At 43.0% G+C, this 26,618-nt stretch overlaps 2 protein-coding genes across 3 annotated transcripts; one reads left to right on the top strand and one right to left on the bottom strand.

The window, feature by feature from the left end:
* Positions 1-1,851: 1,851 nt before the first annotated feature.
* LOC136454995 (uncharacterized) lies at positions 1,852-2,166 on the bottom strand. Its single transcript, XM_066455208.1, has one exon. The coding sequence runs from the start codon at positions 2,164-2,166 to the stop codon at positions 1,852-1,854; it is 315 nt and encodes a 104-aa protein (XP_066311305.1).
* A 16,652-nt stretch (positions 2,167-18,818) lies between these two features.
* Positions 18,819-25,490, top strand: LOC136486534 (U11/U12 small nuclear ribonucleoprotein 48 kDa protein-like). Of its 2 annotated transcripts, XR_010766869.1 has the most exons (5): positions 18,819-19,994; positions 21,242-21,356; positions 22,064-22,171; positions 22,555-23,311; positions 25,111-25,490. XR_010766869.1 is itself a non-coding variant. In XM_066483519.1 (4 exons), the coding sequence occupies exons 1-4, from the start codon at positions 18,943-18,945 to the stop codon at positions 22,825-22,827; spliced, it is 1,548 nt and encodes a 515-aa protein (XP_066339616.1). In that variant the 5' UTR covers positions 18,819-18,942; the 3' UTR covers positions 22,828-23,620. The 2 variants fall into 2 exon arrangements, 1 of the variants encoding a protein (XP_066339616.1); XM_066483519.1 differs by lacking the exon at positions 25,111-25,490 and having other exon boundaries at positions 22,555-23,620.
* The last annotated feature ends 1,128 nt before the right edge of the window (positions 25,491-26,618 follow it).

The raw sequence follows: 26,618 nt of genomic DNA, 5'->3' as shown, positions 1-26,618 counted from the left end.
CTTATTTACATTCTTGCAAACTAGTTGACACAAGCTCTTTAGTGTAATTAGAATTGAGAGCTTGCTTTATTATTTATATTCATCTAGTTGAGCTCTTTAGAGTAGCAAGGTTGAGAGCTCTTAGTGAGTAATTACATAGCAAGTTTGTGTGCCTAAGTAATCATTGCAACTAGAATTATTGGATAGGTGGCTTGCAACCCTTGTAGAGCTAGAGCAAGTTTGCATTACGCTATTTGTCATACTAATCAAATTGCTCTAGATGATTTGTAGATTTTTAAATAGGCTATTCACCCCCCCTCTAGCCATATTAGGACCTTTTAGGTTTTGAAGAGTTTTGGTGGGGTGAAGGTTAAATAAATAAGTAGCAGTGCGAAGTGATTCAGCCCAATATGCCGGTGGCATAGATGCTTGAAACAACAATGTGTGCATGATGTTATTGATGGATCGAATGACATGTTCGGCTTTGCCATTTTGTTGGGATGTGTGAGGGCAAGAAAGACGAAGATGAATACATTGTTGAAGGAAAAAAGAGCGAGCAGCATTGTTGTCGAATTCGCGACCATTGTCGCTTTGAATAAATTGGACACGACAATGGAAATGAGTGAGCACATAGCTATGAAAGTTTCGCAAAGTGTTGAATGTTTCAGATTTCAGTTTAAGTGGGAAAGTCCACAAGTAATGAGTAAAATCATCCAAACACACAAGGTAGTATTTGGAACCGGATATGCTTATAACAGGAGACGTCCACAAGTCACAGTGAATTAATTCAAAAGGTTTAGATGCTCTTGACATAGAAGTAGGAAATGGCAAACGAGTGTGACGACCCAACTGACAGGCATGACACAAAGAGGTGTCATGCTCACTAGGAATTACAGAAATAGAATTATTTATTCGCAAGCGGGAGAGAACTTGGTTGCCGGGATGCCCCAATCGCCGGTGCCAAATGGTCTCCAGGGCAGTGAGCAGGACACGAGGATGTGAAGTGGACGTTGGAAGGAGTGGGTAAAGATCCCCAGAGCTATCACAGCGGTGGAGCACCGTCTTGGTTTGGAGATCCTTCACAGATAAACCAAAAGGATCAAATTCAACTGAACATGAATTATCTGTGGTAAATTTGTGAACGGAAATGAGATTAGCTATGAGTTGAGGTGACACAAGAACATTAGAAAGGTGAAAAGGACGGTGTGAATTTGGAAGTAAGGTGTAGCCAGAACAAGTAATAGGTAGATGGGTGCCATTACCAACAAGTATATTAGAATTGGAGTGAAGAGAGGGACTGATATTGGAAAGATTACCAGAAGATGAAGAAAGATGAGAGGACGCACCCGAGTCCATATACCAGTTCGCATCGGGCTGCTGTAGAGTCATTGTGTTGAAGACATTTGCCAGAGCAGCCTGATTCCAGGAAGCCGACAGGTCCAGGGTACTGCCAAGACCGTAGGATGGGTAAGCGCTGTACAGGTAACTGGGCGGGGAAGCAGCATCACCCAGTGGAGCAGCAAGATGTGCCTGTGTAGCACCCAGTGGAGCAGCCGAAAGTGGTGGATGAGGTGCCTAGAACGAGCCAGTGCCTGGGTGGGCACCGAGGATACCTTGGCCCGGCATCGGCCACATTTGGAAGGAGCCGCTCCACAGATTGGACCACGGACGAGGGGCACGCCAAGAGTTGTTTCCCCGTCCTTTCCCCCTGCCACGCCCCCATGGCCGAGACGGGGGACGAGAGGATGAAGGGGCTGGTGCAGCAGGGGCAGCAACGAGGGCCGCCATCGGTGGTGGAGCACGAGGAGGCGTAGTGAAGGCAGTGGTTGAGGTGGACACCGGAAGCTCGGACTCCTCCAAGGCAAGCAGCGACTAGGCCTCAAGAAATGAGGGCAGCGGAGTCTTTGTCTTTAGGATGGAGGCCATACCACGGAGGGGATCATTGACGCCGCGAAGAAGGGCGAGCAGCAGCGTAGAGTCGTTGACGGGCTGTTCAAGATCAGCGAGCCCATCAGCGAGATCCTTGAGCCGCTGTGCGAATTCAAACACAGGAAGATCGCCCTGAGTTAGAGCACGAAACTTGGCCTCAAGAGTCATTGCTCGTGAGGCCTTGTTGTCGAGGAAGAGGTTGGCTGCCTTGGTCCAGATGGTATGAGCCGAGGCGCCGTTCTCCATGATCAGCCGCATCACGCGAGGTGATGCCGAGGAGTAGATCAAGGAACGGATGGAGCAATCAACCGCCAACCAGGTAGCATCGGGGTTTTCGGGCGCTGGGGTGCCATCGATGTGGAAGGAGGCGCCAAATTTGCCAACGAGAGTTTGGAAGAGTTCACGCCAAGTTGAGTAATTGGGTGGATCAAGTTCTAGAGGAAAGGGGATATGATTTTTGACATTGATGGTGGCGAGGGCAGAAGCAATGCTTGGGACGGGAGGTGGGGGAAGAGCAGCAACTATGGCTGCTGCCAGAGCAGCGGCAGCCTGGGTGTCATCATCGGCCATGAGAAGGGGAGCAGAGGCGCACACAGGGAAGAGAAGGTGGAGAGGAAGAGTTAGAGAGAGGGAGAGGATCGGTTTCTAGCTGATACCATGATAGAATGATTATTGCCAGACTGAGCACTTTCTATTCATTGAACATGAGTTTATATAGGGGATACATGACTCTTCGTATAAGACTTATCACATTCTAGACTTATCACATTCTAGACTATTTGTATTCTAATACGCTCTCTGCAATTACACATCCATCTCTCAGTTCATGGAGAAGGTGTCCACTTATACAATTTACTAAACTTACTACACTTATACAGCTTATCAAAATCCTGATCCTCATTCTCGCGGGCAGTCCACGTTCCATATCCGAGCAGCGTATGCACAAAATAATGCATCCTGCTGTCTTGTACTTCTTCTTCTTCTTCAATGAAGTACAAGTTGAAGCTCACGGTCACACTTTGAAGATCTGTGGCGCTTGCGAGCACGAACTGCAAGAAGCGGAGTTCGCAGCCAGTTCCTGTCATTCCCCTAAAATCTGCTTCGCGGAGGTCAGCTAAAGAGATATTGCTTGATTCCCAGTTGTCTGAATGATTGCAGGTGAAATTGAAAGCTTCATCATCTTCTGAGTCATATTCATCCTGTTGCAACATGGAGATCGATATGATTTAGTGAGATGAAAACACTGGATAAAAACTAATAATATATAAAAAGCTGCAGGCTTTCTTAATTTGGCGTAAGGATAATGTGCTGCTCACAGTCTTGGAGCCCATATATGGTGAATATTCTAGCTTTAGACTGAGATATTCGAGATTCTTGAATCTTGTGAGGAGACTTGCGACGCCATCTCCAAAGGAATGGCGCTGACATTCCACATCAATGCTAACCAACAACGATGTGATGTTAGGAAGCTGTGGTATGTTATTTTTGATCAAGTCAATGTGACGTTCTTCAACCTGACGATCAAATCAAGGATCAGGAAAAAAACAGATGCAAAGCCAACAAAAAGAAAGAGTGTGAAACAAAAAGAATATAGTGCCGCAGTCTCACAAGACATATACGTACCCATCGAACGTAGAGATGCACGAGCAGGCATCTCAATGATGAGCTACAACGCTTCAGGAGGCAGATATTACAACTATTTTCACCATCATCGTCATTGTCGTCCTCCCCCTTATGGGTGATCAAGTAAATCTTTAAGCGCCACACTGTCGGTGTTTCGAGTTACCACCGACGAGTAAATTTCTAATATTACGTATCTGGCTCGGATAGTGTGCTCTAACAAAATATTCGGGAGCTGGATACGGTAGGCAACAGAACCACACCGGGCCAAAATCTTGTAAGGTCCAACATAGCGAGGGGCTAGCTTTCCCCGGACACCAAAGCAATGCACCCCCTCACGGGCGACACTTTGAGATACACATGATCACCAACTTCAAATTGCAAGGGCCTTCTTCTCTTGTCCGCATAAGTTTTCTGATGACTTTGAGCTACCTTCAAATGGCTCTGAATAATACTAACTTACTCTTGAGCTTCTTTGATAAAATCAGGCTCAAAATATCCACGATCACCCACCTCAACCCAGTTAAGAGGTGTTCTATATTTCTTGCCATACAGGGTCTCAAAAAGTGCCATTAGAATGCTTTCTTGATAACTATTGTTAGATGAAAACTCAGCTAGAGTCAAGCATGTGTCCCACTTTTTAGAAAAAGAGATGACACAAGCCCTCAATATATCCTCAAGTACCTGATTGACTCTTTCTATCTGACCGTCAGTTTGCGGATGATAAGCTGAACTTCTAAGGAGACTAGTACCAAGACATTTTTGAAGTTGCTCCCAGAAACGAGAGATAAAGACCGACCCTCTATCAGAGACGATAGTAAGAGAAACTCCATGTAGGGTCACAATCCGGTCAAAATACAACTTGGAATACTTCTTGGCTGAATACCTTGTATCCACCGGAAGAAAATAAGCGGACTTGGTAAGATGATCCACAATGACCCAAATAGAGTTATATCCCTTGGACGTGCGGGGTAAATCCACAATAAAATCCATGAAAATCTCCTCCCATTTCCAAACAGGGATAGGCAAGGGTTGTAAAAATCTTGGCGTACGCATATGGTCCGCCTTAACCCTTCCACAATTGTCGCATTTCGCGATGCACTTGGTGATATTATGCTTCATATTTGACCACCAATATAAGTGGCGCAAATCATGGTACATCTTGTTACTTCCTGGATGGATGGACAACTTAGAATTATGAGCTTCATCCAAAATCTTTTTTCTAAGCTCTTCTCTTGATGGAACAACCAATCTGTTCTTGAACCTCACTACATCTTGATCATCAATACTAAAATGTGGACCACGCCCTTCGACAATTAACTCCTTGATATGCAGGATTTCCAAAACATCTTGTCTTTGCTCTATAATAATTTGCTCTCACCACGTGGTTGCTTGCCGCGACGTAGAGAAGGAGGGGTTCTCCCTGTTCGGGAGCGACGAGGATTGGGGTTGACGTCAGTGACGCTTTAAGTCCTTCTAGAGCCTACTGTGCCTCCTCAGTCTAGACAAATGTGTCTATCTTTTTGAGAAGCTTATAGAGAGGCATCCCCCGCTCGCCTAGCCGAGAGATGAATCAGCTCAAGGCGGCCAAACAGCCGGTGAGCCTCTGTACGCCCTTGATGTTGCCTACCCCTTGATCTACATTACAGAGGCACTATTGTATCCAACAATGGTATCGGAGCCTTGTTGCTAGTGAATAGAAAAGAAATCGAAGAACAAGGGTTCGATCCGTTTCGGATTAAAACTCTAACCCTAACCGGGTAAAAGAAAAGAGAAGAGATCGGGGGGTGGCGGACGTCACTGAACTCCCGGTCACCACTGCCACCGCGCGGGGAAAGATGTCACACCGTTGTCTTCACCGGTGCACGGCAAGAAAAGAACAAACTTCTTTTTGGATCTAAGCAGACAGAAGGGGTTCCCTAACCCTAACCCTAACTGAGTGAAGAAAAGAACAAAGAAGAGGGATTCGGCCTAGAAGAGAATCAAAGCCGAACCCTAACCCTATAAAGCACTCACTGGGGAAGAAGAACAGTTACTCCAGTGAGTCAAACCCTAACCCTAACCCCAACCCCAAATTGGTTCTACTCCAAAAGGAAAAGAAAGAAGATCCAAAAGAGTAGAAGGGGAAGAGGGGAAAGGGCTTATCTCGTAGATCTCAAATCAAAACCAAATCGGGTTCAACCGAACCCTAACCCTAACTCGCGACGAGGAAGGGGAAGAGAACTATTCGGCACAAATAGAAAACAAAAGAAATCAAATGAAAGAGAACCAAATCGAACGAAATGAATCAGGGAAAAGAAACCCTAACCCTAGATCCCCAAATTAGGTTAATCCCAGAAGAAAGAAGGGGAAAGGGAACAGAGGAAGAGCAGTTTGGGCTTACCTCGCCACTGCGTAGTGCTGTTGCATCGTCGGCGCTCGAGGAGAAGAAAGGGCCAAGCCAGGGAGCTACTCGCCGGGCTCGGCCAAGGGGGCGCCGCGGCCAGGCCGCTCGACGGCGGCACGCTCACCCATTGGGGAGCGCGCACACCGGCGAGGGGGCCGGCGAGGACGCCATCGCTCCACTGTTTCGCCTACTCATTTCACTCGGTTGCGGCTGCGCTGCGCTGAGGAGAGAAACCAGAGCGATGAAGAGAGAGAGTAAAGGAGAAAATGATGCTAGGTTTCCCGAGGAGGCAGCCACCCAGCGGTTTTGTTGTCGCGAGAAGCACGCTCAGCCGTCGGATTAGAACGGACGGCGCAGATCGATTGGACTGACTTTTGGCCCAAGCGGGCGAGCGCGGCGGGCCACTTTCTCGGCCTAGGCCTAGGTTGCGGCCTGGACGTGGGGGAGGCGCCGCGAGCGAGCACGCGCGCGAGCTAGGCCTAGGCTGCTGAAAGCTCTAGTTTGGTTTTGGTGAATTGATAAAACCCTAAGTGCTAACCTAATTCATCAAGTGTTCATGAGATAGGTAGCATACTTCAAGTAGAGAAGCAAATGAAGATCATAACATGACAATGGTGATAGCATGGAGATGATCAAGGGCTTAAACTTGAAGAGAAGAAAGAGAAAAACAAAAAGCTTAAGGCAAAGGTATAACTTGTAGGAGCTATTTTGTTTTGGTGATCAAGACACTTAGAGAGTGTGATCACATTTAGGTTTGATAGACGTACTATTAAGAGGGGTAAAACTCGTATCGGAATGCGGTTATCAAAGTGCCACTAGATGCTCTAACTCATTGCATATCCATTTAGGATCTAGTGGGGTGCTAACACCCTTGATAATATTTGTGAAAATATGCTAACACATGTGAAAATGAAATGCCTATTTTCTATTGCGCCGGATGCAAATTCTTGGTGGTTGGCGCATTGGAGCAAGGGTGGAGAAGATAGAAGTAAGAACAGAGCTGATGCCAGCGTCGGTCTAGTGACCGGACGCTGAATCCAGAAGCACCGGACGCTGACTGCCTGCGTCCGATCGCGTTGACTATTGGTACAGTGGCTAGGGTTTACCACCGAACATTGGGCTGTGTCCGGTCGAGGAAAACCAGGTTTCGACCCTTACTGTACTCGACCAGACACTGAGGTTCTAGCGTCCGGTCAGTTTTAACCGGAGCGTCCGGTCAGCGTCATAGCCGTTGGAATCTGACGAACAGCGTTTGAAGGCGATGACGCGTGGCGTCTATCTGTGGACCGGACGCTGAGTCCAGAGTTCGATCAAGTGGACTGGAGCGTCTGGTCAGAGCGCAGAGTACCCAGTGAAGGGGTACAACGGCTCTATTTCGTGGGAACTTCTATTTAAGTCCCATGGCCGGCTGTGGCTCATATCTTTGGCCATTTTCATTGACATAGCAACCTTGTGAGCCTAGCTAAAGTACTCTCACTCATCTACATCATTGATTCATCATCATAGTGAGATTGGGAGTGATTCAAGTGCATTGCGTGAGTGATTGCATCTAGAGGCACTTAGTGATCGTGTTTCGCTGTGGATTTTGCTTGTTACTCTTGGTGGTTGCTGCCACCTAGACGGCTTGGAGTAGCGAGGATCGTCGAGCGGAGGTGGTGATTGTCTCCGGCTCCGATCGTGGTGATTGTGATGGGTTCTTGACCTTTTCCCGGTAGAGCGCCAAAAGGTACTCTAATAGATTACTCGTGGCTTGTGTGATCCTCATCTTGTGTTGGTTGTGCGGCGCCCTATTGTGGGTTTGGCGTGTGAAGCCAATTAGCGCGTGAACCTCCAAGTGAGTGAATCGCCACAACAAGGACTAGCTTGCCGGCAAGCAAGTGAACCTCGGTAAAAATCATTGTGTTCATCATTGATTCCGAGGTGATTGGTCTTCATTGTTATTCATCTTTGTGATTGATTGGTACTTCATCTACACGGCGGTATAACTATCCTAACCACTCTCTTTACTTTATCGTAAACTAGTTGACAAGCTCTTTAGTATAGCTAGTTGTGAGAGCTTGCTTGTTTGGTTGGTGTGGCTCTTTAGTTAGTCTTTGAGAGCACACTAACATAGGATAGTGTCTTTGCTATTGTGTGAATAGACACTATCTAAACTAGAATTGTGGTAGGTGGCTTGTATTTTAAGTAGACTAGCGCAACACTCGCTTCGCCTCATAATTGTCTAACTACTTTGTTAAGTGTTGTTGTAAAAATTTTATTAGGCTATTCTCCCCCATCTAGCCATTAGAACCTTTCAGCTACGCAGGCGCGTTGCTGGGCCACAGACGTTGTTGTTGCCAGCTGGGCCATGAGGAATTTTTCTGCTGCCAGGCTGAATGAATAGTAAATAGAGTTTTATTTTATTCTTTTTCAGAAGCAAATTTTGATAGAATTTTGTCTACTTTAATATCTCTGTTCAAATTTGAATCAATGGGATAAATTTTTAGAGAATATTTGAGAAAAGTTTAATGCTTCTAAAACACAGATAATGAATTTTTCATTTTTCCGCTGCTAAAGAAATTATTGATTCTCCAGTTATTTTGAACCAATGTGATATTTAATTAGAGAAAAGGAGATTTTGACATGATTTTGATGCTGTTATTTTCTGACCAACGTTGTTAATAACAATATCATAATTTTAATGATTTTATGCATTAATTCTATTTCTGCCCAACGATGATATAGAATTAGTGTATAAGAACAATTAGAATTTTTAATGATTTTATGCATTAATTCTATTTCTGTCCAACGGTAATGTAGAATTAATGTGTAAGAACAGTTGTATGTTTTATTTTTTACCAACGTTGGAATCAAGGTATGTAAATGGTGTTATTTTTATGATAAGAAAAGGTTTAACCTAATTTTTATCTTGGCTAAGATGGACTGGGTAGTCACCTCACTGTGTCCCACTGATCCTGTGGCACTGGTGAGGGAGACAAACGAGGCTGATACCATTTGGGCAACTAAAGAGAGGGATTTTAAATCCTGAAAAATGTCATATGCCCTTGTGCATAGAAAGTGGGTCACTGCCAATAAGAAATATTTGGCTATGATAAAGAACATGATTGAGCCTATAATTGTGGGCTCAATCCCAGAGTGTGATATGGTCACCGAGTACCTCGATAGAATAAAGAGTTAGTTCACTGGCTCTTTAAAGACATATGCTACCTAGCTGATAAAGCAGCTAGTGACAGACAGTTACTCTAGAAATGATGGCATAAGAGAGCTCACGATGCGTCATCGAAATTATGGCACTGTCGTTTAGGCCATATTTTGAAGGGAAAAATAGAAAGACTAGTTAAAAATAATATATTCTTTCTCCATTAGAGCTCTCAGATTTAGAATAATGCAGAGAATACATTAAAGGAATAGTATGTAAAGAAAATTAATAAAGATACCAAATGAAACGCAGGTATTTTACAGTTTATTCACACAAACATCTGTGGTCAGTCTCCTATAAAGAGTGTGGATGGTTATGATTCGTTTATAACATTCACAGATGATTACTCCCATTATGACTATATTTATCCAATCAAAGAAAAAACAGAAGCATTGGATAAATTTAAGATATTAAAGATTAAGATAGTCAGGTCTGACCGTGGGGGAGTACTACGGTCGGCATACCCTAGAAGAATGGTATAGTAGCCCAGTATTCTACACCGGGCGAACCTCAACATAATGGAGTAGACAAAAGATGCAATCGTACCCTGATAGATATGGTGCGTAGTATGATAAGTTACTCCACCTTACAGATGAGCCTATGGATGGAGGCGTTAAAAACTGCCATTCATATTCTCAATAGAGTACCAAATAAGTCGATGCCCAAAACACCGTATGAGTTGTGGACAGGAAAAGTACCCTCACTAAACACTTACGTATGTGGGGGAGCCCTACTGAGGCTAAAGAAGATAACCCAAATATTAGTAAGCTAGATTCTAAAACAGTAAGTTGCAATTTCATTGGCTACCTAGAAAAGTCAAAAAGTTTTTGTTTCTACTATCCAGAGAGACATACAAAGTTTGTGGAAACGAGACACGCTATCTTTCTAGAAGATAAACTAATGAGGGGGAGCATGGTAGCTCAAGAAATTGACCTTAAAGAGAAGCGGGTGTATGCGCCCACTCCAATAATTCATGGGCCAATTTTTTGACTACCTGCTGTCGCTGCACCGACAGTGCAAAATACTATGGTGTCAGCACCTGTTGTTATTTCGTCTGTGGCAACAATGAATGACCATAAGGAACCTGTTCTTCAGGATCCTATAGAACCTATTGCCACACATGAGGGGAGCAAAAATAGCCTCAAACAAAAGATGTGCCAAATATGGAGGCCCCTAGAAGGTCTCAAAGAGTTAAAAAATCAGCTATTCCTGTTGGTTATGATGTGTACAACACTGAGGAATTTCAAATGGAGGATGATCCCACCTCATTTGAAGAAGCCATGAGAAATGATCATTCATCAAAGTGACTTGAGGCCATAGAAGATGAAATGAAATCAATGAATGCCAATAAGGTTTGGGACTTGAAAATAATTTCTAAAGGAGACAAAACAGTAGGCTGTAAATGGGTCTACAAAACAAAACTTGACTCTTAAGGGAATATAGAGAGATATAAAGCACGACTTGTGGCAAAAGGCTTTACGCAAAGAGAAGGCATTGATTACAATGAGATATTTTCTCCAGTCTCATGTAAGGATTCCTTTATAATCATAATGGCATTAATGACACATTACGATTTAGAATTACATCAGATGGATGTAAAGACGGCATTTCTCAACAGGGACTTAGAGAAAAATGTTTACATGGCACAATCGAAAGGTTTTGTCATAGAAGGAAAAAGAACAAATGTGATGCCGCTTAAAGAAATCCATTTATGGATTAAAATAAACTTCAAGACAGTGGTACTTGAAGTTTGATCAGACGATAAGAAATTTTGGGATTAAAGAGAATGTAGAGGACAATTGTGTCTATACAAAGTTTAAGAATGGGAAGTTTATCTTCCTTGTCCTGTATGTGGATGATATCTTACTTGCTAGTAGTGATGTTAGTCTACTACTAGAGACAAAGAAGTTTTTATCCTCAAAATTTGATATGAAAGATCTTGGTGAAGCTTCGTTCATTCTAGGGATCGAGATTCACTGAGACATAAGTAAAGGGGTATTAGGACTATCACAAAAGGCATACATAGAAAAGATCTTAAAGAAATTCAGTAAGCACAAATGTAGTCCCTCACCTGCTCCTATAGTCAAGAGCAACAGATATGGAGACTTTCAATACCACATGAACCAATATGAGATCGATCAAATGAAAGTGGTTCCATATGCTTTAGCTGTTGGAAGCTTGCTGAAGGGACCATGACGCCTAAGAGGGAGGTGAATTAGGCAACTTAAAATTCTAACTCTAAACTATGGCCTCTTTTTCTAGCCCTAGCAAAACATATGCAAAAGATGAACTATCTAAATGTGTAACTACGGTTTTGCTAGTGTGTTGCTATCTCTACCGCAAAAGAAGTAATACAATTAATGTAAATGCAGAAGGTAAAGAGCAAGGTAGAGATATGCAAACTCTCGTCGATGACTCTAGTATTTTTACCGAGGTATCAAGAAGCACGTAAGCTTCCCCCTAGTCCTCGTTGGAGCCCCTCGCAAGGAATCCCTCGCAAGGGCCAAGCTTCTGGTCGGGTAACTCCGTGGATAGCCTCGGGCCTTCCCCACGCGCAAGTGGGCCATCGACATGCCTCTCCCGGATGCTCCCCGCCATCTTCACTATCAAGCTTCCGACCAAAACGTTGTGGGCCTTGTTCCCTCTGGTACACGGTGGTGGCCTCACCACAAACGCGGTTGGTGTAATCTCACAAGACTTTAAGCCCCTCCAATGTACAACAATGGTGCTCGCAAGCACCAAGTAGTAAGAGGTATGCAAACCTCACTAAACACTAGGCCTAAACCTAGAGCAAGCATATAAGCGGTGGTCTAATCAATCTAAGCACTTCGCAAAGCATCTACGTTAATCACCTGATGAATCACTAAGCACTATGTAAGTGGAGATCATTAAAATGGTGTATCAACACCCTTGGTATGTTTCCTCAGCTCCACGCTTACCAAATGGCTGGTTGGGATTGTATTTATAAGCCCCACTGAGACAGTAGCCGTTGGGGACGAAATCTCGATTTTCTGCTACTGACCGGACGCTAAACTCGTCCTGACCGGACACGTCCGGTCGTCCCGACTGTTGGAGCCACGAACACTTGATCGGACGCTATCAGTGTCCGGTCACATGCCACCGAACACGTCCGGTCGTATTTTTGCCGCTCTAAAACCTCTCTGTACTCGATCGAACGCTGCTGTCCTGCGTTCGGTCGGTTTGCCGCCAGCGTTCGGTCCAGCTGCTGTTGCCGAGCCTCTGATCAGAGCATCTGATCGCATTTCGTCCAGCGTCCGGTCCACCGTCCGGTTGCTTCTGTGAGCTTGTTTCTTCGTAATCTTGTGTGCGGCTTGGTTCCTATCTTCATGCTTGGACTTTGCTTCATATCTTGGATCTTCTCTTGTACTTCTAAGGTCTTGCTTGAGGTGTTGATCATCGGATCATCACATCGCCTTTGTTTAAGTCACGTCTTACATCCTATTGAACTACAAAACAATCACTTGCAAATTCATTAGTTTAATTTGGTTGTGTTGGTCGTCAAACACCAAAATCCAAAGTAAATGGGCCAATGGTCCATTTTCCTTACAATCTCCTCCTTTTTGGTGGTTGATGACAACATGACCAAAGCAAGCAAATAATAGAGTTTTGAAATTTAAAAACTACCTACTTGCTAGGATGTAATGCAAGGGGCAAGATTATATGGTGCTAAAAGATACTACTTGTAAGGCTATATAAAAACTTATCTTGCCCTTGTAAATGTCCCCATGTGGTATTATAGATTTAAGCCTTCCTTCCTATAAATTCTTCTCATTACATAGGCTAATCCATAATCCACTATCCTCCCTTTCTCGGACCATTACTATAAATTAATGCTAGCTTTTGGTCCTCTAAATTCTCCCCATTTGGAATCAAACACCGAAAAGGAAGACATTAGTTGCACAAGGGAGGGTCAAACTTTGTGATCCTTTATGTGTAGAGTGGAATAGATCACAAAATTTGACTCTCACATTATATAGATAAAGCTTCCCCTAAATATATGCATACATATGTTAGAAGGCAAAGCATATGCATAATTGATAAATTTTTGCTCATGGAAATTTAATCTATATAATGCATGGAGAAAGCATATAAATATCAAAATGAAATCAACATGATGATATTGGTTAAGAAATACCATATGCGGAAACCAATTTGATTTCTACCACTTGCAACCGGTGGTGGATCTTTAAAGTATGATGCTTAACTCTGGGGACTCCATTTTCCTTGCAATGAGACTACTACATACATGATAAGCTTAAAAAGGTGTTAGTCTCAAAGCATCCAACTTGTAGAGTAACCTCTTCCTAAATTTGTACACACAAGTATGGAATACTTGTTGGAAACATGCACATCGATTTTAGAATCAATAATATCACTTGAAAGATGACATCTCATGAATGTGAGAATCATTTTCGAAGATGATATTCGGAAGAAATTATCTACAATTTGGACTTTGGCACATATTAGATTAACAATTGAAGGACAAGCTATGTGCCGTGCTCCTAAACAATTTTAAACCATGTAGAATTGCTCTAAGAAATAAGAATGAAACTGAGCAAGCCTACCATATGAAATACCTAGTGTATGCATGACAAAATATATAAGAATGCAAATGCAAATCTAGGCATGAAGTGTAACTAGATGCTAAAAGATACCAGTTGTAGGAAAATTTAAATCAAAAACTAATTGAAGTAAATTGAATCTAGTTACCTAACATGGGAAGGGGAATTTGGGTTCATATTATTCACTAACCCACTTGACAATGATTTTGTCCATCATGATGCACCCCATGAAATGCATCCATACTTTATCAAGTCTCCAAATTCCCCGAAGTCTATAGGACTTCTCACTTTCCTTTTGGAATCCAAACCTTCTTGGTGCTCTTCATGTTGGAAATGATTTCCTTTGGCACCCAAAAGCATTTGACCCCATTGTTGGCTTGCTTGTTCACCTTGATGGCCACCACCTTATCATTTTTCTTCTTCTTCAAGAGATAAGGTGTGGAAGCATTCTTGTCCACCTTGTTGGTGTAGGTGTTGGAGAGCTTGCTTATTTGCTTCTTCTCTTTCTTCTTTGCTCCTCCCCCATTCTTCACCTTGCACTCATAGAACTTATGACCTTTCTTGTGACACACGTAATAAACCATGGTTTATCCTTCATCAAGCTTCTTTACTACCTTGACGGTGTTATCTTGATGTAGTTGGGTTTGCTTCGTCTTGCCTTTCACTTGAGTCAAGTTCTTGGTGAGGCGAGCTACTTCTTGCTTAAGTTGCTTATTCTTCTTTGCAACCTCTTGTGTATATATATCTACAACAACTTTCTTAACATAAACTTGGTTGTACAAAGGTGAGTCTAAACACAAATCATTACAAGAAGTAGAGGCATCTTTCTTAGACATGTTAACCATAGAACTTTTCTTTTTAGATGCCTTGGTGGGTGTTTTACTAATGGCTTCAAGATTAGCAACTTTATTAGTTAGTTCATCACAATGTTTGCACATGGTTTCCATTTTTGCAAGCAAACTTTTATAAGCATCTTGTGAGCTAGCTAACTTTTCTTTTATTTTTTCATTTTTCTTTGCAAGTTGCTCATCATTGATTGTGCATTCATTTGTTGTTGCACTAGCCTTAAGTTCTCATATTGTTCAAGCAAAGTTTTGTATGCTTCTTGTGAATTATTTATCTTTTCTTTTAAACTTTTGAGCTTCTTTTGTTGACTAGTGCAAACTTTAGCATAATTAAGATTTTATTGCACAATTTCATCATAAGAAGGCATATCATCATCACTCTCACTCTCACTAGAGGATGAGCTTTTGTTACCTCATGCCATAAGGCACACACGAGAAGAGCTCGATGATGAGTGCTTGTGGCCTCGCCTCTTATGATGGTGTTCTTCTTCACTTGAAGAATCATCCCATGATCTTATTGATGTGAGAGCTTAGTTCTTGCATGCCTTCTTCTTTGTTTTAGGTGTGGGTTTGTTTGGACAAACTTCCACAAAGTACCCCAACTCACCGCATCCATAGCATCCTCTCTTTCTTTGCTCATTTTTTTGATTCATGAAAATGAGATCTTGAATTTGGATGGGCACACCCTTGACATTGAGCCTTTGGATCATCTTCTCCACCTTGTTAATTAATTTGATTGATTCTTCATCAAGGTTAGAGGTGGAGGAGAAAGATTGATCATCATCGCTTGAATCTTCATCATCATCATCATCGTCCTCATCTTCTTCTTCATCTTCACTTGAGGAGCTTGAGCTTAAGCTTGTCTCAACTTGTTTGTCTTTCATCTTCTTTTTCTCGCTACATGTGAGAGCTTTGCCTTTGCTTGATGAAGAAGCTTCTTCTTGACCCATCTTGCGTGACATTTCAAATGCCATATCTTGCCAATGACTATGCCTAGGATCATGGTGCTCAAGTCTTCTATATTGTGAAGGATGGTGATGATGCTTGCATATTTCTTTTGTGGTAGCACGGAGATGATCTTCCTCATGATGTCCGCATCATCTAGCTTTATTAATCCTATTAAATGTAGCTCATTGATAATTAGATTTAGCCAAGAATACATATCATGAACAAGCTCATCATCATTCATTTTAAAGGAGTCAGAATTTTGTTTAGCTAGAGAATGTTTTTGCTCATGGACATTACTTGTGCCGTCATGAAGCTCTTGGAGTTTTAACCAAATTTCATGTGCAGTATTTAAAGTGAACACTTGGTTAAACACATCCATGCTAAATGATTCAAACAAGCAATTCTGAGCTCTAGCATCGAAATGCATTTCTTTTTCATCACTCTTTATAGGTTTTTTGGGATTCTTAATGGGTTTCATCTCGTCACGAGTAACTCTCCACACACCCAAATCAACCGCCTCAAGATGGCAAGCCATTCTAGCCTTATAGTAAGGGAAGTTAGTGCCATCAAAGTATGGAGGCCTAGAGGTATCTATCCCAACCACTCTAAATAGCGTCGGCTCAATGGCGGTTAAGCCAAATGTCCAAATTGAGTCAACCGGCTCTGATACCAATTGAAGGAACCATGACGCCTAAGAGGAGGGTGAATTAGGCAACTTAAAATTCTAACTCTAAACTATAGCCTCTTTTTCTAGCCCTAGCAAAACCTATGCAAAAAATGAACTATCTAAATGTGTAACTACGGTTTTGCTAGTGTGTTGCTATCTCTACCGCAAAAGAAGTAATACAATCAATATAAATGCGGAAGGTAAAGAGCAAGGTAGAGATATGCAAACTCCCGTCGACGACTCTGATATTTTTACCGAGGTATCGAGAAGCATGCAAGCTTCTCCCTAGTCCTCATTAGAGCCCTCGCAAGGAATCCCTCGCAAGGGCCAAGCTCCCGGTCGGGTAACTCTGTGGATAGCCTCGGGCCTTCCCCATGAACAAGTGGGTCTCCGACGTGCCTCTTGGCAAGCCTCTCTCGGATGCTCCCCACCATCTTCACTATCAAGCTTTCGGCCGAAATGCCGCGGGCCTTGTTTCCTCCGGTACACGGTGGCAGCCACATCACAAACGCGGTTGGTGTGATCTCGCAAGACTTGAAGCCCCTCCGATGTACAATAATGGTGCTCGCAAGCACCGAGTGGTAAGAGGTATGCAAACCTCACTAAACACTAGGTCTAAACCTAGAGCAAGCGTATAAGCGGTGGTCTAATCAACCTAAGCACTTCGCAAAGCACCTACGCTAATCACCTGATGAATCACTAAGCACTATGCAAGTGGAGATTACTAAAATAGTGTATCAACACCCTTGGTATGTTTCCTCAGCTCCACGCTTACAAAATAGCCAGTTGAGGGTTGTATTTATAAGCCCCCACTGAGAAAGTAGCCATTGAGGATGAAATCCCGGTTTTCTGCTACTGACCGGACGCTGAACTCGTCTTGATCGGACACGTCCGGTCGTCCCGACCGTTGGAGCCGCGAACACTTGATCGGACGCTGCTAGCGTCCGATCACATGCCACCAGACGCGTCCGATCGTATTTTCGCCGCTCTGGAACCTCTCTGTACTCGATCAGACGCTGCTGTCCTGTGTCTGGTCGGTTTGCCACCAGCGTCCGGTCCAGCTACTGTTGCCGAGCCTCTGATCGGAGCGTCCGATCGCATTTCGTCTAGCGTCCGGTCTAGCGTCCGGTCGCTTCTATGAGCTTGTTTCTTCGCGATCTTACGTGCGGCTTGATTCCTATCTTCATGCTTGGACTTTGCTTGATATCTTGGGTCTTCTCTTGTGTTTCTAAGGTCTTGCTTGAGGTGTTGATCATCGGATCATCACGTCGCCTTTGTCTAAGTCACGTCTTGCATCCTATTGAACTACAAAACAATCGCTTGCAAATTCATTAGTCCAATTTGATTGTGTTGGTCATCAAATACCAAAATCCAAAGTAAATGGGTCAATGGTCCATTTTCCTTACACTTGCAATATGCTCAAGTATGCACGCGCCCTAACTTGATATTTGTTACCGGGTTACTTGGCAGATTCCAGAGCAACCCTGGAACAGAACAATAGAAATTGGTAAAGAAAGTCTTGCGTTATTTGCAAGGAATGAAAGGCCTCATGATGATGTATAGAAGATCTGATTTACTCCATATAGTGGGATATTTAGATTCTGATTACGCGGGAGATGATAGAAAATCTACGTTTGGATATGTATTCACTCTCGCAGGGGGAGCTATTTCATGAAAAAGCTCAAAGCAAACCGTCACTACATCGTTCATAATGTAGGCCGGTTTGTAGCGTGTTATGAGGCAACGGGGCAGGTGAACTAGCTAAAGAAGTTCATACCCAGTTTGAAGGTGGTTGACGACATCTATAGACCACTTAAGTTATACCGCGATCATAATCCGACAGTACAGTATGTTCACAACAATAAGCAAGTGGTGCTGCCAAACACATTGATATAAAGTATTATGTTGTGAAAGATAAAGTCCGGAATCATATCATAAGTCTTGAGCATATAAGTACTAAAAAGATGCTCGTGGATTCACTTACAAAAGGCTTACCACCCAACGTGTTCAGAGAATATGTAGCTAGCATGGGTTTAAGAGAAAGCCTAAAATTTCTGGACAAAAGAAGGCCCAAAGTTAAGTATCTATTTCAGAACAGAGTGGTGTATTGTAGCTGTTAAATCTATCGGTAATTGACCGTGACGATGAAACATACTCTATGTGCTAATCTGTAATGAAATGAACACAAGTAAATGATATGAAATTGAAAGATGGTAGTGAAATCAAGGGGGAGAATGTTAGTTGATCTCCACGGCCTATTGGGCCCTTGTCTCTGTGCTCTGATCGGGGACGCCCAACTCTAATATGGTTGGTGGGCCCCTGTTGCACGACACATATAAAAGAAATATGGGGATCACAACTCTAACTACGAAGTTGACCGGAGCCGCCATTACCACCAACAGAAAACATAATCCGATCTACAGTAAGTGTTGCCAGCGACGGGAAGCCCCACCGACTCCACTGGACCTTGACTCCACTACGCTAGAACCACTGCACCGAGCTGTCATATCACCGTCGTCCAAGCTGCTGTGGCACCATGGACAAAATAATGACCTAGACGAAGGTACATAAACAATTTTTCACGTCTAACACAAAAGCCTACTCCTTGATCTACATTAGAGGCACTATTGTATCCAGCAGGTCCACGTCGACCCATGGGGCCATGGGTCCTGGACCTGCCCTCCGATCCCAGGCCTCCCGCCTCCTTCATCGGGAAGCTTCGCACGGGCTGCGGCCGCCTTGCCTCCCCTTCGAAACCCTCCGACGACCGGATCCGCTCCGCTCAAATGGAGCCGCCGCCTATCCCTCATCCTCCACCGCCACCTCCTGCTCTCACGTCCGCCCTCGCCCACCTACGCTCCGTCCTCTCCGCCGCATCCTCTGCCCTCGCCGTTGTACCCTCCCCTCTCCAACCTCACCCAACCACCCCCATCGCCAGTATCCCCTCACCTCAGTCTACCACCACAAAACCTACACTCCCGCCGCCGGTCACCGCTATCAACCTCCCTCTCCCGGCCGCCCCAGCTCCCTACTCCGATTGCCCCGCCGTCGTCCGTATGAGCCCCGTCCCAACCGCCGCAGCCACCTCCCTTCCCGCCTTCCTCGCTGGCGTGTGCGCAGATTTCTCCTCTTCCACTACCGGCCGGAGCCCCTCCCATCCGCCCCGCATCCTGCCGTCGGAGCTCAGCCTCCTGCACCGGGAGTTGGACTCCTGGGTTGCGGGGGGCCACCACGTCCCGGGATCATACTCCTATGCTGTAACCCGGGTAGTGGCCACGTTCTGCTTGGGTGTGACGCCATGGTGGGAGGCCAAGCTGCGGCAGTGGGTGTTTGAGAGCTCACCGAGGTACGGGGTCAAGGTCAACGTCACGGATGTGGACCATATCTTGGTGCTACTGTGGCTCTTGCTGAAGGCGATGGCAGTGGAGGCCATGTACTTGCTGGAGGGGATGCAGAATGGCGATAACGAGGGGCTAGGCTTTGATCCCAGGGCCATGAGGTTTGAGTGCCCGAGGCTGGTCGAGGGCCTCTCATGGTTAGGCGCACAGCTTGGGGTTCTCTATGGAGAAAGCAATGGGAAACTATTTGCGCTTGTATCTGTGAAGGAGGCAGTGCTACAGATGGCGTATTGCTTGGCTGTTTGTGTAGGAGATGGTGCTGCAAGTGTAGGAGAGGACAAGGTTGGAGCTGGTGAGAAAGGAAGTGATGCTGGAGATGTCGTGGCAGCCCCTGTTTTTCTTTCCCAGGTTGCTGCTTCCATTGTGGCATTGTGTGAGAGGTTCTACTTGGAGGAGAAGACCAAGGCGCTGCAAGCTCAACGCTTGTCAAAATATCAGCTGTATGCTTTGTTAGAATTTTATGATGTACTTATTTCTGCATTGCATATTATCATCGTAATTTCTTATGCTAATAATTATACAAGAAAGGTTGACAGAGCATACGTAGTTCCTAACGTTGAGAGAGGAATTTGTTTACGAAAGGAGGGAGTTATCATTAAACATCAACTTCGACACCGAAGCAATTTTTGGAGCCGAGATGCAATATCAGTAGTTCTGCTTGTATTTGCATACCCTCCTGTAGTTGACCGATGTTTTATTCAATATGTGTGGCCTACACAGTTGAGATATATAATATCTTACTGTGTAATGATGCAAAGCAGTCCATGTAGAGGACATAAAACTACCACCATCTTATTGTGTAGTGATGGCAAGCAGTCCATAATAGAGGACATATATATTTAGTTTCCTATGTTCTGCACTGATATATTTTGTTGCTTCAATTTGAGTAGATACATATATAAATACAATGCAAAAAAAGAAAACATATACATACATTTCACACTTTATAACTACACTTCATATGCTGTATCCATAGCACAATGTTAGTATCTTATTCGTCTCCATGGAAGAAGGGAACGCACTACATTTCAGTTTTGTGCATAACTGCATATTCACATTCACATAAAACGTAGTATCATAGTCAGCATGTGATGCTTAAAAAACCTTGATATACATGCTTACCAAATGGCCAGATACTATGCAGCTTCTTTGTAGAAGTCTCTAAGCTGCAGTTAATGGATCCCCTTGCCATGGTGGAAGGAGCATGGATGCCTGCAAGCTGAATCGGCACTGGACCTGGCATCCAAAGCTTTGATCGAATGTCTCATGTGAATTGTGGAGTTAGGTGCTTGTAGTAGGCAAGTAAATAGGTGCTTGTAGTAGGCAAGTAAAATATAGCTAGAGTATGCTGTGCAGGTATTGGATGGATGAGTGCCTAATCAATCTCCTAGATTTATCAAAATGTTCCCATTGTAGACTGGGATTCTTGTATAGATTGGTGATGTAGCAGTTTCTCTCTTTCTTTAAGCATCTCTACAAGCACTTTTTGTATTGTACATGCCCTAAGGATATCAGTTTGTTGATCATGTATTAGCAGCATGTTGCACACCATTTCATATGCAAATAAAGCTTAATCTCTGTTGATGATAACAATTCGTGGATGTTTTGTTTTCTGTTCAAGTTGTGGTTAATTTTTCTTTGTTTGGTAAAACTCTTGCCTTGATAAATGCATGTAATTCTCTTATAGATTATTTGGGTATTCACAAGCACTGGAACGAGGGATTTTGGAGAGATCAAACAGACCAAACTACAGGGCTGTTCTGGAGTATGATGGGGTTCTGTCACGGCGAGTTTCGAACAAGGTATGGAGTTTCGAACAAGGTATGGACATGCAACCAATCTTTTGAAAAGAGCTGTCCGAATCTAGATACTGCACAGATGTCTCTACATTTAGCCTATTATGGATACTATTACTCCCTTTGTTCAAAATATGCATCTAACCTGCATAATTAGGGTCCATAATATAATATGTGAATTGTATCAAATTTGCACATATGAGAAAGGTCTGTCATCAGTAGCATATCTAGTCTATCTAGCTAATAAAAGCAAGAATGTTGTGCTTCTTAGGTATTTGTGCAGGACACACACACATACGTACGTACATATATATGTTTGGGTGTGGGTAGTAGTAGTAAGGATAGTACTTATCGTAAATTCTGTTTGAGTAATGACAGTTCATTTGCAAAAGGAGATGCTTCATGGAGCAGTGGAACTGTAGTTTCTGTGAATCTTAATTGTTCTGTAGCCATTATTTTTGTTTGACATACCAATTCTCTTTGCTTTTACTGTTTAATTAATAGAGAAGCACTTTCTCATACACATAAAATATAATAGATTGTCTCAAAGTTGACTGCCAAAATGTATACACTTACTCAGTGGAGATATATTTGCAAATAAAATAAGACTTGAATTTCATATGTTTTTGCTACCACATAATTTACTGATCCCCATACAATATGCTATTCATTTTTAATATCTGGTGCATATTTTTTTCTTTCTTTTGAAAAAGGAATCTGCTAGAGCCAAGACAAGGGAGGAGCTTTTAGCTGAAGAACGAGATTATAAACGAAGAAGAACATCTTACCGTGGCAAGAAAGTGAATCGAAACCCTACAGAGGTGCATGTCAAAGTTCTAGATAATTTCAGCTGTTATGATTATTGTACACATTTCAAACAATTACTATTTTGGATTTTTTTGCGTAGTTTTAGCTTCTTGTTTGATATTATATCTAACATTGGAAATAGGACAACCTTTCACGTCATGTCAGGAGGCTAGAGTAATTTCTTATCAGTATCTGATCTCATTTCTATATTGTAATTAATTATCCAGTTTAAAGTTGTTTCACTAAATTTCCTATACTGTTCATTCTGATATCATTTTTACTGCCGATGGAACAAGTAAAAAGCTTCTGTACATTGTACTGCCTCTTGTTCTTTTGGTTTTGGAAGTTACTTGCCTTGATCAAGATATGAATCTGATGTCTTCCTTTCTCTATGAAGATACTAAGAGACATAATTGATGAGCATATGGATGAAATCAAACAGGCAGGAGGTATTGGTTATGTTGTGGAAGCTCCTGCTGATATTGCTTGGAATGTGTTTAAGAGCAACTCTCACAGCGATGCATATCATGGAAGTTATGATTTTGCAAGCAGCTACTCTCATGATGAGGAAGCTTTGGCTTCTCGGTCATCTAGCTGTGACAACCCACATCGTGCTGATTCTTTGGGAAGATTTTCATCGAGGAGCAGTGACACGAGATTCATACAATAACTCAAGGTGTCAAACTCATGGAAACTGTTACCACTATATATCTGAGAAGGAAATGGGTGGAATATAGGATCAGAAAGTGAAATATATCAAATTTATCCTTACCAGCAAGAGAACCATAGACACTCCAATGACAATAGGAATTCTGGCTATAAGTTTAAGAAGGGTGTCTCAAACCACCGTCATGAATCAAATGATTGTACAACATGGCCAATACAGTCACAAAATCACCTGTGACAGAATATTCTCACTTGCCAGGAGAAGGGTTCAGTGATAGAAGTAGAGCTAGTCAGAAGCGACATAAATCATTATCTGTAACTCAAGACTAATTCAGTGATATAGATATGATCCCCAAAGTGCAGATTCTGCTTGAGATCATTCGACAACCATGCTTGGTGATGCTACTAAAGGAAAGCATGAGATATACCATGATGAAGTACATCGTCATGGACATTATGAAAGGAAGTGCGATCACAATCACTGAAGGGTAATACAGATTATTTTTTGCTTTATATGCCAGGCATGCTTGTTAAATTATGTTGGGTTTTCTAACAACAACAACAACAACAAAGCATTTAAGTCCCAAACAAGTTGGGATAGGCTAGAGTTGAAACCCAACAGAAGCAATCAAGGTTCAGGCATGTGAATAGCTGTTTTTCAAGCACTCCTATCTAAGGCTAAGTCTTTGGGTATATTCTATCCTTTTAAGTCTCCTTTTATTGCCTCTACCCAAGTCAACTTCGGTCTTCCTCTGCCTCTCTTCACGTTACTATCCTGACGTAGGATTCCACTACGCACCGGTGCATCTGGAGGTCTCCGTTGCACATGTCCAAACCATCTCAACCGGTGTTGGACAAGCTTTTCTTCAATTGGCGCTATGCTTAATCTCTCACGTATATCATCGTTCCGAACTCGATCCCTTCTTGTATGACCGCAAATCCAACGCAACATACGCATTTCCGTGACACTTAGCTGTTGAATATGTCGTCTTTTCGTAGGCTAACATTCTGCACCATACAACATAGCAGGTCTAATCGCCGTCCTATAAAACTTGCCTTTTAGCTTCTGTGGTACCCTTTTGTCACATAGGACACCAGACGCTTGTCGTCACTTCATTCACCATGCTTTGATTCTATGGCTAACATCTTCATCAATATCCCCGTCCCTTTATAGCATTGATCATAAATATCGAAAGGTATCCTTCCTAGGCACTACTTGACCTTCCAAACTAACATCTTCCTCCTCCCGAGTAGTAGTGCCGAAGTCACATCTCATATACTCAGTTTTAGTTCTACTAAGTCTAAAACCTTTGGACTCCAAAGTCTCCCACCATAACTCCAGTTTCTGATTCACTCCTGTCCGGCTTTCATCAACTAGCACTACATCGTCCGCGAAAAGCATACACCAAGGGATGTCCCCTTGTATGTCCCTTGTGACCTCATCCATTACTAAAGCAAACAAATAAGGGCTCAAAGCTGACCCTTGATGTAGTCCTATCCTAATCGGGAAGTCATCCGTGTCTCCATCACTTGTTCGAACTCTAGTCACAACATTGTTGTACATGTCCTTAATGAGCCCGACGTACTTCGTTGGGACTTTATGTTTGTTCAAAGCCCACCACATAACATTTCTTGGTATTTTATCATAAGCCTTCTCTAAGTCAATAAAAACCATGTGTAGGTCCTTCTTCTTCTCCCTATACCGCTCCATAACTTGTCTTATTAAAAAAATGGCTTCCATGGTTGACCTTCCGGGCATGAAACTAAATTGGTTCATAGAGACCCGCGTTATTGCTCTCAAGCGATGCTCGATAACTCTCTCTCATAGCTTCATAGTATGGCTCATCAACTTAATTCCCGGTAATTTGTACAACTTTGAATATCTCTTTTATTCTTGTAGATCGGTACCAATATACTTCTCCTCCACTCATCAGGCATCTTGTTCGATCGAAAAATATGGTTGAACAGCTTGGTTAACCATACTACAGCTATGTCCCCGAGGCATTTCCACACCTCGATTGGGATACCATCCGGTCCCATCGCCTTATCTCCTTTCATCCTTTTCAACGCCTCTCTGACCTCAGATTCTTGGATTCTCCGCACAAAGCGTCTATTGGTGTCATCAAAAGAGTCATCCAACTGAAAGGTTGTGTCCATATTCTCACCATTGAACAATTTGTCAAAATACTCTTGCCATCGATGTCGGATCTCATCCTCCTTTACCAATGTTGGGTTTTCTAAGTTTTTAGCAATTGTTTTTACCCTACTATTTGATATGACCTTGCAGTAGCAAAATAATACATGGCTCTGTGGTATTAGCCTTCAGCCGTATCCTTTTATGTATCCTTGTGCAGCTTTATAATGCCCCTTGCATTCCGAGTTAATATCTGTTACAGTTATCTTCCTCAGGATCTGTTAGCTGTTAAAATTCTCTCTTGCTTTACAAATTCATTTACACTGATCCTGGTTCTTGCTGTGCTGATATTTTAATCATTTCACTGCTAATGTTTTGGAAACACTTTCAGCTAGTATTCAAGTTTTTTTTTAATTATTCTGGATTTTTACCCAGTATGAGCTGAAAAAAGAAATTTCTGCTGGCTATACCATTTGATATTTAGGATCAATGCTACAGAGAGACGGGGATATTGATGAAGATGTTAGCCATAGAATCAAAGCAGAGTGGATGAAGTGACGCCAAACATCTGGTGTCCTATGTGACAAAAGGGTACCACAGAAGCTAAAAAGCAGGTTTTATAGGACGACGATTAGACCTGCTATGTTTTATGGTGCAGAATGTTGGCCTACGAAAAGACGACATGTTCAACAGATGTGTCGCGGAAATACGTATGTTGCGTTGGATTTGCGGTCATACAAGAAGGGATCGAGTTCGGAACGATAATATACGTGATAGATTATGTGTAGCACCAATTGAAGAAAAGCTTGTCCAACACTGGTTGAGATGGTTTGGACATGTCCAACGGAGACCTCCATAAGCACTGTTGCGTAGTGGAATTCTAAGCCAGGATGAAGAGAGGCAGAGGAAGATCGAAGTTGACTTGGGTAGAGGCAATAAAATGAGACTTAAAATGATGGAATATATCCAAAGACTTAGCCTTAGATAGGAGTGCTTAGAAAACAGCTATTCACGTGCCTGAACCTTGATTGTTTCTGTTGGGTTTTAACTCTAGCCGACCTTAACTTGTTTGGTACTTAAAAGTTTTGTTGTTGTTGTTGTTGTTTGCTTTGATAGAGCACAAAGAGTTCTATTTTCTGCAGCTCTATTTCTTTTTTATTTGTTCAAGTTTACCCTCACATGTGTTGGAAGAGAATTTCGTTTTTCATTTTTTTTCTGGGCTCTAAACTCACAAGATGGCATTCTAGCGGGCTGTACATGTTTCATAACGACAAACGAGTGAAATCCTGTTGCTGCGAAGCCCATCTCCCACGATGGTGGAATTCTAATTTTCTCACTCATATTTGCCCTTCCATTCTTTTCAATTCAGTTCACCCTCGACCATGTATACGCTGTTGGCCTCCTCGCGACACCGATTAGAGCCAAAATGCAGCGCGGTGGGTGCGGTGTGCCGTAGCAGTGCCAACCGAAGGGGGGAAGTGCTCGTGGCGCTCCCAATCGAGAGATCGGCGGTGGCGGGTGGATTCTTTGGCAATGGCGGCGGCGGCGATTTGGTGGCACTGCAGCGAGTGAGAGAGGGTGTGGGAGCAGTGTGGTGATATCAAAACCCTTTTCAGTGTTCTTGAAATTCAGATAATCCATATCCACAGATATGAAAACTC

Source organism: Miscanthus floridulus, chromosome 1, assembly GCF_019320115.1.
Source record: "Miscanthus floridulus cultivar M001 chromosome 1, ASM1932011v1, whole genome shotgun sequence".
NCBI lineage: Eukaryota > Viridiplantae > Streptophyta > Magnoliopsida > Poales > Poaceae > Miscanthus > Miscanthus floridulus.
The sequence above is the reverse complement of the archived record's forward strand: the minus strand, read 5'-3'. Positions and strand labels throughout refer to the sequence as shown.